Consider the following 15,840-nt stretch of genomic DNA (forward strand, 5'->3'; position numbering starts at 1 on the left):
CTCTGGTCCACTGTTCTGGCCTGAGTCTCCAGAGTCGTGGCCAGCCTACAGGAGATTCTCTCTGGGTTCCTAATCTGAGAATGGGAAGCAGCAAAGGAGGAGGACCTTTGGAGTCAGGGCACCTGGATTTGAGATCTGAATTTCCAACCTACTGACTGTAATGTTGTAAAGTTGCCATCTTCTCTGAGCCTCAGCCTCTTCATCAGAGAAGTGGGTATACTAATCCCTGAGTCACAGGAGCAGATGAGCCAATGTACCCAAAGTAGGTCACAAAATAGACCCACTCCATTTTTCTCTCCTCTCCTCCCAGTTTCAGGATAGGATAAGTAGAACTACAGAGGAGTACCGATTTGTACCCAGTGCAGAAATCCTGGAACAGTCCACTCCTTGACTGGGGACAGCTGGAGCCTGAGGTGTAGCACTGGGCTGGGCACACAGGACAGACCCTGGAAATGTGGAGGGAGACCAGAGACAGCCCCCCCAAGCTCAAGAGGAAAAGGACATGCTCAAGGTCTCCCAAACCACTAGTTTGAAGTCTCCTTACAGAGTCCTGTACTCTTTTTGGAAGGAAAAGCATGTGCCTCCAAGGATGATGGATACAAATCCTGAACCTGATCACATGCCACAGCAGGAGGTGACTAGCCTCCTCCTACTGGGTATTTCTAAGGTCACAGTCTAAAGAAGAGAGGCAGATAAAATGGGGCCAGTGTTTTTGTAGCCATACAAATCTATACATTCCTTGTTACACTTGGGGCTCCTCTCTCCCCCTTGCTCAGCCCCACTGGCATTTAGAGGTGGCATTTAGAGAAGAAGGGGTGATGGGTGGGTTTTGGTCAGTCTGTGGGTGGAAAGGAGGCTGCACTTGGGGTCACCCCCATGAGGACTCTCGATATTGCTCCCCGCCTTCTTGATGGACATCTCTCTGTAAGTCACTGGGTTTCTCAAGGTCTTAGTGTCCTCATCCATTTAAGAGGGAGAATGGTTAGAAAATTCAAAAGTAATGCTAGGCACGACAACTCACTGTCACCTATAGCGAGCCATTTAGTATCATTAAATGACAAAACACAGAAGATGAGCAAAGAGCACAGTCTCTCTTTCCTTCTCCAACTGTGTGCCCTTAACACCCCTCTCTTGTCTGGAGCTGAAAAGACTAGGTGGCTGCTCAGAGCTGGGCCATTTGTACCTGTGGTGGGTGTAGACTGAAACAGAGTTGACATGAGACATGTACACCAAGTTCTACTTCCATGCAGACTCCAAAGCACTCCCATCTGCAGTGCTAATGTTTTAGAGATTCTCACACTAGGAATCAGTCAACCCACCAATCTGGGGGAGGAATGGAGATTTTAACTTCAAAGGGAAGGACCAAACGTTCTGCCTCCTGTTAAAACTCCATATACACTGATGGCAGAGACTGGATGCCTTATTAACCTTGGGTGGATGCCCAAATGTTCAAAAGGTAAAACTCTGCTTTTCTCCAGATCACAAGACTCATTAAGCAATCATGCTGCTGAATGAATGAGCAAATACTGAAAAGGTAATTGTGACGCTGAGATCTCTAATGATGACTACTGCTGCCTGATAGGTGCTCAGCGCTTTGTGATTTTCAACGTGTTCTATGACTTCGGTCAAGTTGCTTAACCTCTTTGAGCCTCAGTTTCCTGGAGATAGCCTCTTCAACCCAGGGTTAACCTAAGGATTACAGGAGATAATATTCCACAAGTACCTGGCACCTAGTCAGTGCTCAATTAAATGTGGCTATCCTTACTCCTGGCTCATTTGACTTTTGGCCTCAGGGAGGGCAAAAGATGGACAAAGTCCCAGAGCTATTTAGGAGCAAAAGCAAGACTAGACTCCAGGTGTCCCAAGCTCTGGTCTTAGGCCAAGAATAATCATCACATTGGATGTACATTTTCCTGCAAGGGGGTTCTAGATTATTCACATTCCTGGAAAGCCTGGGACTAATTTAAGAGAATTCTCCTTTGAAGCTGACAAACTTTTATTAAAAGATCTTTACTTGAAACATTTTTGTTGTTGTTAGTTTTGTGATAAAGCACAAAACAACCAGGTAAACTGAGTGTCTCAATCAGGTCTCCATGGGGAAAAGATGCTTGCAGGATGAGGGAGAGTGGCGCACACAGTTTCCTGGGGCTGGGGCTGGGGTGTCATCCCTGGATGTTAGCAAGCAATGGAAACAGTAGAGATACAGCTCAGGCCACACCCGGGAGCGCAAGCTCAGCCCCCACAAAGGACTTCTCCCTGCTGCTCACATTCTGAGCCCTGCAATAACTTGCCTAGACAGCAGGTTTCATGGCGAACCTACAGGCCATTCTGCATTTCATCTCTCTGTCTCTGTCCCTCAGGCCACAAACACCCAGGCTGCTGAGAACTTCAGCATGTGCAGCAGAGCTCTCTGTTAGAGCCCGTATCTTCCTGAGACTGCAGGGATTTAACAATCATGAAAATTCAGCTATGCTCAAGCCAAGGACTGCCCTGGCTGCTGGCTGATAGTAGCAGCAGCACCTGGCTGGACCAGACTCTATGCCTACCGATCAGACCCAGCCAAGGGAGTGGGCTTTTTCAACGTCATCCCCTTCAGAGGCCACATGCATCTTCCAAGAAGAAACATGTGCTTTTGGCTGCAAAGAGGACTCATCTGAGAGAGTTGCTTTTGGAGCCTGAGGCATGTTTTTTGAATCCCCTCAACTGGGGCAAATCCTTGGTCTTTTAGGACAGCTTGGAATTTTGGAAACAGTCAGGTCGCTCAGTCAGAGCCAAGGACAGAGAACAAGGTGTGCCACAGAAGAAGGAGAAGGACTGATTTTGATCAAGTCCAAGGTGTGACTCTAAAGCAATAAATGTGAATTTTTGGCAAGGCTTACAAAGGGCTCTAAAAGGCCATCTGCAAAGAGATGCCAAGCTCAGACATGGCATGAGCAATGGCAACTTTCCCCAAGTGAGGGCATGGTTAGCTGTTCCAAGGGCCTAGTCTAAGGAAACCCCTTTTGGCATTGAGTCTATACTCATGAAAACCAAAGCAGTTATTTACTAGTCATATTTTTTAAAAGGTTTTGGTGGGGCTCATGAGGAGAAGGAGAAGAGGACCCTTGTAGATACAACCCACACACAGATCCTAGGAACAAAAACAAGTGTACCAAGGAGAAATTGAAAGTCACACCCAAATGAATCTGGACTCTGGATGTATTACCATGAGATTTTCCTTCACTGATTCAGTTGTTGACCATAAAAGAGAAGCAAGAAATATAAGGGGTAATTAAGACAGATGTTAGAGATTGCCTGCTATGAGATGACTGACTGAAGGGCTGGCAACTTGGGGGACAAGCGGCTAGCCAAGTGATTGCTCCATGACTGCCATCCCATCTGACTGCCATCTCTGTGAGCTGGAACTCCGGCAATCAAAGTCTGTTAATGTCTACATACTCAACTGAGGATATCACATTCTCAGTATACTGTCAGTATAGACAATGAAGAAAAACAGAGAAACAAGATTTTGACAATCTCCCCCAACACCTGTGCACATCTCAGAATCCTAGACTAAATAGAAAGCTAACTTACTGAAAATGGATTGCCCTTGGAATTGGAGAGGCCAGGCCTTCTAGTTATGTGAAATGACGTTACCTCAGAGCCCCGAGCTCCCAGTTCTCTGAACAGGAAGGAAGCAGACCCATGGCTCTATAAGAGCCATTTCCTCTCTGCTCTATTAATTTCAGAGATTAAGTAAGCCACTCCTCTGTGGACCCAATATGCTGAGATAACAGCCATTGTGTTTGCTGCAACTTCTACTAAAGGAGCTAATCTTGGTAGACGGGTGATATTGCAGGCTTTTGATGCCAAATTCAACTAACCAGTGGCTCTCATGGTACCCTCTATCATCCTGGCTCCTAGACCTACCACTGGAAGCCCTAACCCTAAGTTTCAGATACATGGATGATGTCTAGATCCCAAGGGGGGAAAGTAGGAATTTGTCAAATGGGTTTTTTAAAGGACACCAGACCTAGAGAGTTGAATGGGAATCTCTTTCTGTTCCCTACTCACCGGCTTCCTGTTCTTGGTGGTACTAGGAAGCTAATGAAATATATCTAGTGCCTATTAGTCCCACATTCTCTGGTTTCTATTAAGAGAAAAAGAAGGCTTTTCTTCCTTCTCACTCTTCCTTTCTTTCTAGCTGAAGGGGTGCAGTGTAGAGATCACTAGACTGGGAATCCAGATGGAGACTTGGACTGTATTTCTCGCTCTTCCAGAAATTCATAAGGGGTAAGGTCAGCTCATCTCCTACATCTTTTCTAGGTCAGATTCTAGTCCCTTACATTTTGGGTTGGTTCCCTGCCAACAAATTTGCACAGAGAATTTCAATAACACATCTTATATTCAAGTTTAAGATTAGAAGCATTCAATACCCCCCTCCCCCCAATAGCCCATTGTCTGACCGATTCCTGGAGCTTTCTGGGCTCCTGACGATTTCCCACCATGGCGAAATGGGGAACCATGCTCTTGATTACAAGCCGACTTTTCCAGTCATCCATTGTTTGACCTGCAATTTTATTCTTGACTCTCCAAGGCGCTTCCCAAACGACCTAGACACAGGGCTTAGGGAGACAAAAAGTACACTGTCTTTCAGATATGAAGATGAGACAATTGACCCCGTGAATCACAGACTTTCACTCTGAAGACAGATTTGGGTGGAGTCAGCCACATTCCCTTTCATGTCTCTCCCCACCCCACCACCCTCATTGAGCCCCTCCCATCCCCAGGGATGAGGGGCACTTCTTTGAGCAGTTGGCTGGAATGAGATGGCAGTCTCTGGCTATGGGGCAGAACAAAATTTACTGGAGAGCTGAAGGATGGGTGGAGAAGCAGCCTGTGTAACTAAAATAACACTAGGCTTAAAGGCAGGGAATGTGAGTCCTAGGTCTGGCTATGTTTTGTGTGTGATAAATAGTGAAATCGAGGGAAAAACTCTTCTGTTTTCTATCACAATTTTCGTATACTAAAACCATGGTAGTTGGATCAGGTGACAGCTTATGGACACTTCTGCTCTAGTAGAGTAAGCATATGGCCCAATGAAGGGGCAGCTCCCAACTCTGAACCCATTAGCACCCAGCCAAGTGAGCTAACAGTTTATAACCTGATAGTCAGTGGAACAAAGCAGTGGGTGTTGGAAAGGGCTCACGAACCTCTGCTGTACTGGTTTATGAAAAGACTAGCCAAGCAGGCTGTTATCATGTCTACCCCAAGGTATGCCCTCCATGACAGATAAGCACACCTGTGATGAGTCAAGTAAAGCTTTTTTTTTTTTTTGCATTTTATTTTATTTCATTTCTTTTTGTTTCTCATGATGTACACATGAAATAATTGTTCTGCTAAGGCATTCATTCATTTCTTTTTCTCAGAAATCCTCTTGGCAGTACAGAATCAGGCACTAAAATGTCAATGTCTAGACTTCTGCCTCTGGAGAAATGGAAACGTACTCTTCCCATTTTCCCACTGAGTATACTAAAATCTCTGGATATTTATATAAAACAAACGTAAAAGATCCTGGAAAGTGGAAAGAAGAAGGGACCTTGGGACCTGAGGAATGATGTGGTGGTGAGTTTTCTGGGTTTCCTTTTGGCTCATAGATCTCAGACACGGACCTGAAGAAGCTGGCAACCCCAAAATGCCAATGGACACAGACAAAAAGTTCCCAACAAAACTTTACTCTCTTTAGCTAAAAGACTAGGACAAGGGAAGCCCACCAAGGCAGAAAACTTGTATCATCTGTTGATGGACACTTAGGCTCTTTCCATGTTTTAGCTATGGTTGAGAGTGCTGCTATGAAAATTGGGGTCCATGTGCCCCTATGCATCAGCACTCCTGTATCCCTTGGGTAAATTCCTAGCAGTGCTATTGCTGGGTCCTAGGGGAGTTCTATTGTTAGTTTCCTGAGGAACCTCCACACTGTTTTCCAGAGGGGCTGTACCCGTTGACATTCCCACCAACAGTGTAGGAGGGAGCCCGTTTCTCCACATCCTCGCCAGCATCTAGAGTTCTCTGATTTGCTCATTTTAGCCACTCTGACTGGCGTGAGGTGGTATCTCAGTGTGGTTTTGATTTGTATTTCCCTGATGAGGAGGGATGCTGAGCATCGTTTCATGTGTCTGTTGGCCATCTGGATGTCCTCTTTGGAGAAGTGTCTGTTCATATCTTCTGCCCATTTCTTCACTGGGTTGTTGAAACAAAAACATTTCTATACACCAATAGTGAAGCAGCAGAAAAGGAAACCAAAGACTTGATCCCATTCACAATTGAACCCAAACCCATAAAATACCTAGGAATAAACCTAAACCATAGAGGTAAAAGATCTGCAAGCTGAAAACTATAGGAAGCTTATGAAAGAAATTGAAGAAGGCACAAAGAAATAGAAGAACATTCCATGCTCATGGATCAGAAGAACAAATATTGGTAAAATGTCAATACTACCCAAAGCAATCTATACACTCAATGCAATCCCTAACAAAGTAAAACCAGCATTCTTCACAGAGCTAGAAACAAACAATCCTAAAACTTGTATGGAACCAGAAAAGACCCTAAATAGCCAAGGCAATCCTGAAAAAGAAAACCAAAGCTGGAAGTATCACAATTACAGACTTCAAGCTGTATTAAAAAGCTGTAATCATCAAGACAGTATGGTACTGGCACAAAAACAGACACATAGATCAATGGAACAGAATAAAGAACCCAGAAATGGACCCACAAATATATGGCCAACCAATCTTTGACAAAGCAGGAAAGAATGTCCAATGGAATATCCAATGGAAAGACAGTCTGTACAGCAAATGGTGTTGGAAAAACTGGACAGTGGCATGCAGAAGAATGAACCTGGACCACTTTCGTACACTATACACAAAAATAAACTCAAAATGGATGAAAGACCTAAATATAAGACAGGAAGCCATCAAAATCCTAGAGCAGAAAACAGACAGCAACCTCTTTGACCTGAGCCACAGCAACTTCTTACTAGACATGTCTCTGGAGACAAGGGAAACAAAAGCAAAAATGAACTATTGGGACCTCATCAAGATAAAAAGCTTCTGCACAGCAAAGGAAACAGTCAACAAAACTAAAAGGCAACTGACAGAATGGGAGAAGGTATTTGCAAATGACATATTGGATAAAGGCCTAGTATCCAAAATCTATAAAGAGCTTATCAAACTCAACACCCCAAGAAAACAAATAACCTAGTGAAGAAATGGGCAAAAGACATGAACAGACACGTTCCCAAAGAAGACATCCAGATGGCTGACACATGAAAAGATGCTCAACATCACTCATCATCAAGGAAATACAAATCAAAACCACAGTGAGACCACCTTACACCTGTCAGAGTGGCTAAAATTAACGACTCAGGAAACAACAGATGAGGATGGGGAGAAAAAGGGAAAACTTTTGCTCTGTTGGTGGGAATGCAAACTGGTGCAGCCACTCTGGAGAATAGCATGGAGGTTCCTCAAAAACTTAAAACTGGAACTACCCTATGACCCAGAAATTGTACTACTAGGTATTATCCAAAGGATACACAAATGCTGACTCAAAGGGGCACATGCACCCCCAATGTTTATACCAGCACCATCAACAATAGCCAAATCATGGAATAGAGCCCAAAAGTCCATCAACTTACACATGGATAAAGAAGATGCAGTGTGTACACACATACACACACACACACACACACACATACAATGGAATATTACTCGACAATCAAAAAGAATGAAATCTTGCCATTTGCAGCAATGTGGATGGAACTAGAATGTATTATGCTAAGCGAAATAAGTCAGTCAGAGAAAGATAAATATCATATGATTTCACTCATATGTGGAATTTAAGAAACAAAATAGATGAATACAGGGGAAGGGAGGGAAAATAAGTTAAAAAGAGAGAGGGAGGCAAACCATAAGAGACTCTTTAATACAGAGAACAAACTGAGGGTTGCTGGAGGGGAGTTGGGTGGGGGGACGGGCTAAATGGGTGATGTGCATTAGGGAGCGCACTTATTGGGATGAGCACTGGGTGTTATACATAAGTGATGAATCACTAACTTCTACTCCTGAAATCCTTATTACATTATATGTTAACTAACTTGGATTTAAATTTAAAAAATTTTAAAAAGAAACAAAAACAGAACAAAGAAAATAAATTGGTATAATTAAGCACTAAATAGTAGTACGTTCATTAAAGTCAAAATAACCTAAATCCACCAATTAAAAGACAGACATTGGCAGAGTGGATTAAAAACAAACAAATAAACAAAAAAACATGACCCAACTATATGCTGTCTGTGAGATGCTCATCTCAAATTTAATGATATGAACAGGTAGAAAGTAAAAAGATGAAAAAATATATATCTTGCAAGTGTTAATAAAAAATAGTAATGGAGTGGCTCTAGAATTAGTAAAGTGAACTTCAGAACAAAGAAAATTACCAGAGACAGAGAGGGGCATTACATAATGATAAAGGGGTCAATCCACCAAGAAGACATAGTCCTCCTAACTGTGTATGCACCAACCAATAGAGCTGTGTGACACATGAAGCAAAAATTAAAGGAATTGAAAGGAGAAATTAAAAAATTCACATTGATAGTGGAGACTTCAACTTCCTCTCTCAACAACTGATAGAACTAGATAGAAAAATCAATAAGATACAAAGAACTCAACAACATCATCATCTAACAGGATCTAATTGACATTTATAGAACACTCCTGCAAAAACAGTAGAATTTACATTCTTTTCAAGCACCCAACAAAGACATATTCTGGACTATAAAACAACCCACAAACATTTAAAAGAATTCAGGTAATTCATAGTGTTTTCTCTGACTACAATGGGATAAAATTAAGAAACAACAACAGAAAGACAATAGGAAAATCTCCAAACACTTGGAAACTAAACAACACACATAAAAAAATATATGAGTCAAAGAGAAGGTCTCAAGAGAAATTTTTAAAATACATTGAACTGAATGAAAATGAAAATACAATATATCAAAATTTGTGGGACACAGGTAAAGCTGTGCTGAGAGGGAAATTTATAGCACTAAATGCTTATAATAGAAATGGGGATAAGTCTAAACACAAAAACTTAAGCTTCCAGCTAAGGAACTAAGAAAAAGAAGAGCAAAATAAACCTAAAACCAACAGAAGGAAGGGAATATAAAGGACATGTATTGATATTAAAATTATATTGAAGACAGAAAAACAATGAAACCCAATGGTAAAAAGGTGGTTCTTAGACAAAACAATAAAACTGACAAGCATCTAGAACAACTGACAAAGAAAAACGAGGGAAGACACAAATTACCAATATTGGAATGAAAAAAGTAATATTGCTACTGGTCCTGTAGACATGTAAAGAATAATAAGGAAATGCTACAAGTATCCTGCCCACATGGATTTGGAAATTAGATGAAGTGGGTCAATTATTAAAAAACCACAAACTACCAAAATTTACCCAATATAATTATTACAGGAATTAATTCCTAATTTTAAAAAATTCCAGAAAAGACAATTCCAGACTTTGGCAATTTCACTAGAATTATACCAGTTGTTTAAAGAATTAGCACCAATTCTACATAATCTCTTCAGAAGCTAGAAGAAGAGACAACAATTCCCAAAACTCTTACCCTGACGGTAAGGATGAAGACTGTACAAAGGAGACTATGGACTAATATCTCTCATGCATATCAACACAGAAATCCTTAAGAAAGTTCTAGCAGTTTATGAGAAGAATTATACACTATGATCAAGTTGGGTTTATTCTAGGGATGCAAAACTGGTTCAATATTCAAAAGTCAATCCATGTTATCTACCATTTTAACAAGCAAAATAATAAAACTCATATGATCCCCTTAAAACAATGTTGAGAAAGAACAAAACTGGAGGATTCATACTTTCCAGTTTTAAAACTTACTACAAAACTACTGTAATCAAAACAGTGTCCTACTGGCATAAAGACAGACATATGAGTCAATGGAATCACCTTGAGAATCCAGAAATAAAGCCATAAAACTGTGGCCAATTGATTTTCAAAAAGGATGTCAATACCACTCAATGAGGGAAAGAATAGTCTCTTTAGCAAAATGTGCAAATGTGTCATGTACAAAAGGATGAAGTTGGACCCCTCCCTCCCACTACATAAAAAAATCAACTCAATGGATCAACCTAAACAGAGGAACTCAAACTATAAAACATAGAAGAAAGCATAAGGGGAAATCTTTATAACATTGGATTTGGCAATAGTTCTTAGACATCACACCAAGAGTATGAGCAACAAAAGGAAAAAAATAGATAAGTTGGACTCAATCAAAATTAACAACTTCTATGCATCAGAGAACATTATCAAGAAAGTAAAAAAGATAGCCCACAGAATGATAGAAAGCAATTATACCCATATATCTGATAAGGATCTAGTATTCAGAATGTATAAAGACCTCTTACAATCCAACAATGAAAAAACAAATAATACAATCTAAAAAATGGGCAAAAGACTTGAATAGACATTTCTCCAAAAAAGATATGGCCAACAAGCACATGTAAAGATGCTCAATACCATAGGTGTTAGAGAAATGCAAATCAAAACCATGACATACCACATCCCACCCATTAAGATGGCATAATTAAAAAAGGAAAATGACAAGGGTTGGCAAGAATGTGGAGAAATCAGAACCCTCGTACATTCCTGATGGGAATTTAAATGTTAGAAGTGCCGTGGAAAACAATTGGGCAGTTCCTTAAAACGTAAAACATAGAATTACCATCTGACCCCACAATCCTTCTCCTAGGTATATACCCAAAAGAATAAAAAATAGGTATTCAAATACTTTTACACAAATGTTCATAAGCGCATCGTTCATGATAATCAAAAGGTGGAAATAACCCAAATGTCCATCAATGTATAAACAGATAAACAAGTTTTGGTATAACCATACCATGGACTATTACTCTGCCATACAAAGGCATGAAGTACTGACACACGCTACTGCATGGATGAACTTTTATAACATTACACTAAGTGAAAGAAGCCAATCACAAAAAGTCACATAATGTATGAAATTATATGAAATGTCCAGAATAGGTAAATCCATGCAGACAGAAATCAGATTGGTGTTTGTCAGGAGCTGCAGGGAAGGGAGAATGGAGAATGACTGCTTTATGAATATGGGGTTTTATTTCAAGGTGATGTAACTGTTTAGGAACTAGATAGAGGTGATGCTTTAGTACATTGCGAATATATTAAATGACACTAAATTGTTATGCAAATTTCACCTTAAAAAAATAGTGACCACACTAAGTACTGGTAACAATGAGAGGAACCGGATCACGCACGCATTGCTGGTGGGAATGAAAAAGTCACTCTGCAAAAACAGTCACTGCCAGGGGCGCCTGAGTGGCTCAGTAGGTTAAGTGTCCGACTTCAGCTCAGGTCATGATCTCACGGTTTGTGGGATCAGGCCCCACGTTGGGCTCTGTGCTGACAGCTAGCTTGGAGCCTGGGGCCTGCTTCAGATTCTGTATCTCCCTCTCTCTGACCCTCTCCTGCTCACACTGCCTCTCTCTCTCTCTCAGAAATAAAAAAAAACAAAAACAAAAAACAGTCACTGTCAAACTGGTTAGCAGTTTCTTTAAAAACTAAACATGCAACTATTATAGGACCCAGCAGTTGAACTCCTGGGTATTTACCCCAGAGGAATGAAGAATTGTGTTCATACAAAAATTTGCAAAGGAATGTTTATAGTAGCTTTATTCATAATAGCCAAAACACGGGAAACAACCCAGAAGTCCTTTAATGGGTGAATGGTTAAACAAACTGGTGCATATATACAATGGAGTACTACTCAGCAATACAAAGACATGACTGTTGATCTGTATAATGACCTGGATGAATCTGCAGCAAATTCTGCTGAGTGAAAAAAGCCAATCCCCCCAATTTACATACCATGTGATTCCATTTATGTAACAATCTCAAAATGTCAAAACTGTAGAAATGGACTGAATAGTGGTTGCCAAGGAATAAGGAAAGAATGAGTGTGGGAAGGACATAAATGTATCCACAAATTGGGTAACATGAGGGATACATGTGGTGATGGAAATGTTCTGTTCCTTGACTGTACCAGTGTGAGCACCCTAGTTGTGATAGTACACTATACTTTTGCAAGATGTTATCATTAGGGGAAGCTGGCTAAAGGGTACATGGAACCTATTTGCATTACTTATTACAACTACATGTTTATTTACAATTATCTCAAAACAAAAAACTTCAATTAAAATCATACAATCATATCATTTGATGAAGAAAAATCACTTCACAAAATTTAACATCCATTCATGATAAAAAAAAAAAAAAAAAACCAACTCCAAAAACCAGGACTAGATGGGAACTTCCTCTACTTGATAAAGAATGTCTACAATGAACCTACAGCTAACATCACACTTAATGATTAAAGAATAAATGCCTTCCCTATAAGGGGCTCAGTCAGTTAAGAGTCCAATTTTGGCTCAGGTCACGATCTCATGGCTCGTGGGTTTGAGCCCCTCACCCTCTGTACTGTCAACACAGAGCCTGCTTGGGATTCTCCATCTCCCTCTCTCTCTGCCCTTCCTTGATTTGTGCTTTCTCTCTCTCTCAAAAATAAATACGGACTTTTTCTTTTTTTTAAATGCCTTCCCTGTAAGATTGTTAACAAGGCAAGGATGTCTATTCTCTTCATTGGATGTATCAAATCAATATATTGTATGCCTTAAACTTATACAGTGTTGTCTGCCAAATATATCTCAATTAAAAAATACTAAAAAATAAAATAAAAAATAAAAAAGCATACTACTGAGAAGTTCTAGCTAATCCATTAAGGTAAGAAAATGAAATGAAAGGCATACATATTAGAAAAGAAGAAGTAAAACTACCTCTATTTGCAGTTGACATAATTATCTACATGAAAAACCTTAAGAAATTTACAAAGAGACTCCTAGAACCAAGAAGTGAGTTCAAGAAGGTCTCAGGATACAAGATCAACAAATAAAAATCAGTTACACTTATATGTACCATCAATGCATAAATGGACACTGGATTAAAAATACAATACCATTTACTATTGCCCAAAAACTCCCTAAGTGAAAACCAAACAATGTACAGGACTTGTATGCTAAAAACTGCACAACACTGATGAAAGGAATCAGAGAAGAGCTAAATGAATGGAGGGATATTCTGTGTTCATAGACTGGAAGACTCAGCCTAGTAAAGATGTCAGTTTTTCTCAAATTCATATATAGCTTTAACCAATTCCTATCAAAATCCCAGCAAGATTTCTTTGTAGGTATAGTCAAGATTATTCTAAAACAAATGGGAACAATTTTCCAAAATTAATTGGAAAGGCAAGGAAAGTAGAAGAGCTGAAACGATTTTGAAGAAGAAGAGTCAAGTGTCAAGAGTCAAGAAACAATTCACCTGGTTGTTAGACTTATTATATGGCTGTATTAATCAAGATTGTGTGGTATTGGCAGAGGGACAGACACACAGATAAGTGAAACAGAACAGAGAACCTAAAAAAAGGCCTTCACTAATATGCCCAACTGATTTTTGGCAGAAGTGCAATAGCAATCCAGTGCAGGAATAATAGCATTTTTAACACACGGTTCTGGAGCAAAGGAACATCTGTAGGCAAAAAATGAACGTCAACCTCAACCTTACCCCTTACACAAAAATTAACTCAAAATGGACCATGGAATTAAGTGTAAGATGTCAAACTATACAAGTTTCACGACAAAAAGTAGAACAGCTTCAGGACGAAGAGCCAGGCAAGATGTTCTTTCTCAGATGTGATCCCAAAAGCATGCCCCATAAAAAGAAATATCAACAAATCAGACCTTATCAAAAATAAAATCTTTTTCTCTATGAAAGAATCTGTGAATATGATGAAAAAAAAATTACAGGCTGGGAGAAAATATGTGCAACCTCATATCTGATAAAGGACTAGTATCTAGAATATGTAAGGAAACTCAAAACTCAATAGTAGGAAGACAAACTACTATCCAAGTGGAAAATGGTAAAAAAACATTGAAAAGACATTCTATTGTCGAGTTTCTATAGGTGGCAGATAAGGACATCCAAAGATGCTAAATATCATTAACCATTAAAGGATTGCTAAAATCAAAACCAGTCATGACAGCAAAACCAGGTGGGTGAAGATATGGAGAAATGGGTTTGCCCATGCAATCTGGTGGGAATGTGAAATGGCATAGACACTCTGCAAGACAGTTTGGTAGTTTCTTCTAAAACTAAACATGCAAGTATCATAGGACCCAGCAATTGCAAACCAGGGCACTTATCCCAAAGAAATAAAAAATTCCGTCCACATGAGAGAGCTGTAGCAAGACTCATTAGAAAAAAAAAAAAAACTGTAGTGGGGCACCTGGGTGGCTCACTTGGTTAAGCATCTGACTCTTAATCTCACAGGTCATGATCTCACAGTTTATGAGATCAAGCCCTGTGTTGGGCTCTGTGCTGACAGTGTGGAGCCTGCTTGGGATTCTGTCTACCCCTCCCCCACTCATGCATGCTCTGTCTCTCTCTCTCTCCATCTCTCTCTCTCTCGCAAAATAAATAAAACTCTAATAAAAAAGAAAAAACCTGCAGTAATATGATTTTCTGGTTTTCATATTATACAACCCTGAAGGGCTCTCTACCATGTTTGCAAATTCCCCTGCATCTGTAATTACTTCAAAATAAGCGAACTGCTATTCCAAACAGATTTCAGTGTTCAGATCCAGGGGGATGCTGATTCTTCTTATTGCTGGGACAATGTGCAGAAGTTTGTATAGACCTTTTTATTCTTTAAAAAACAATTCCCACCCAAATCTTTCTTGAGTGCTTCAGGGGCCAAGCCCAAGACCTTGGCCGTGACCTCACTCAAATACTAGGATCTGGGGACAAAATGGCATATAATGTACAATGCACCCAAAGAAAACTGGAAAAAAGAGACCCCATTTACTACAGAGGCCATCACTAACTCTCTGGTCCGGCATCTGGAGCCTGTGTGGGGGACGGAGGCCCAGATCTTATTTCAGGGCTGGCAACACAAAACATATCGACATCAAACAAGCTACCCATTCAGCTTGAAAGAAAAAAAGCAAAAAAAAAAAAAAAAAAAAATGCCGCTTTTGCTTTTAAAGACTTCACTCCACTGATTTCTTGTCCTGCCCCTTTGTGGTTCCCAGCAGCCAATGTAAAGGGGACAAGTGGGGGTAATGGCCAGAGCTTCCTGAACAAAGGCCTGATTCTCTGGTCTGCAGTAGCAGCCTACTGGCCCAGCGCACTTGGGTACTGGCTGGACCCAGGGCTGGGGATCATGGCCAATAGAGGGAGCACAGGCAGGATGTCCCACCTGGAAATTGACTTTGTTTGGTCCAAGTCATAAGGAGTCTCCCACCCCCAGCACACCAGCCTCGGGTCATGGTCTCATTTCCTCTTTCCCTCTAGATGAACCTGGACCTCGGAAACAGCCCTTGGGCAGGCCTTTCTGTCCACAGCAGGGGTCTGCCCCCTTCTCACCCCTGAGACCTGCCTGGGTTCCTCCTCTCCTGGCAATCCCCATGAGCACCTGTCTGGGAAGCCTATGCCCCTCACATTAAAAGAAAACAACCCCCAGCAATTTTTCTCAGCCAAGCACAACCCGGGGCTGTACACTAACCCCAAAGCCATCTGCCACGCACAGCTTGGATTTCAGTCTCACAAATCCATGCACACTCAACTTGCCATTTCATACAGAAAGAAAATGCTCTCCATCCTCAAAGAAAT

At 40.7% G+C, this 15,840-nt stretch overlaps 1 protein-coding gene across 1 annotated transcript in view; it reads right to left on the reverse strand.

Annotated features, from left to right (window-relative positions):
- Positions 1-15,840, reverse strand: part of MAMLD1 (mastermind like domain containing 1) — a 124,347-nt gene that overhangs the window by 57,469 nt on the left and 51,038 nt on the right. The window contains exon 2 of the mRNA XM_039249893.1: positions 4,446-4,604. Coding sequence (XP_039105824.1) covers positions 4,446-4,541 — 96 coding nt within the window. The 5' untranslated portion in view covers positions 4,542-4,604. The remainder of the gene's footprint in view (positions 1-4,445; positions 4,605-15,840) is intronic.

Source organism: Hyaena hyaena, unplaced genomic scaffold, assembly GCF_003009895.1.
Source record: "Hyaena hyaena isolate Hyena2069 unplaced genomic scaffold, ASM300989v1 scaffold_348, whole genome shotgun sequence".
NCBI lineage: Eukaryota > Metazoa > Chordata > Mammalia > Carnivora > Hyaenidae > Hyaena > Hyaena hyaena.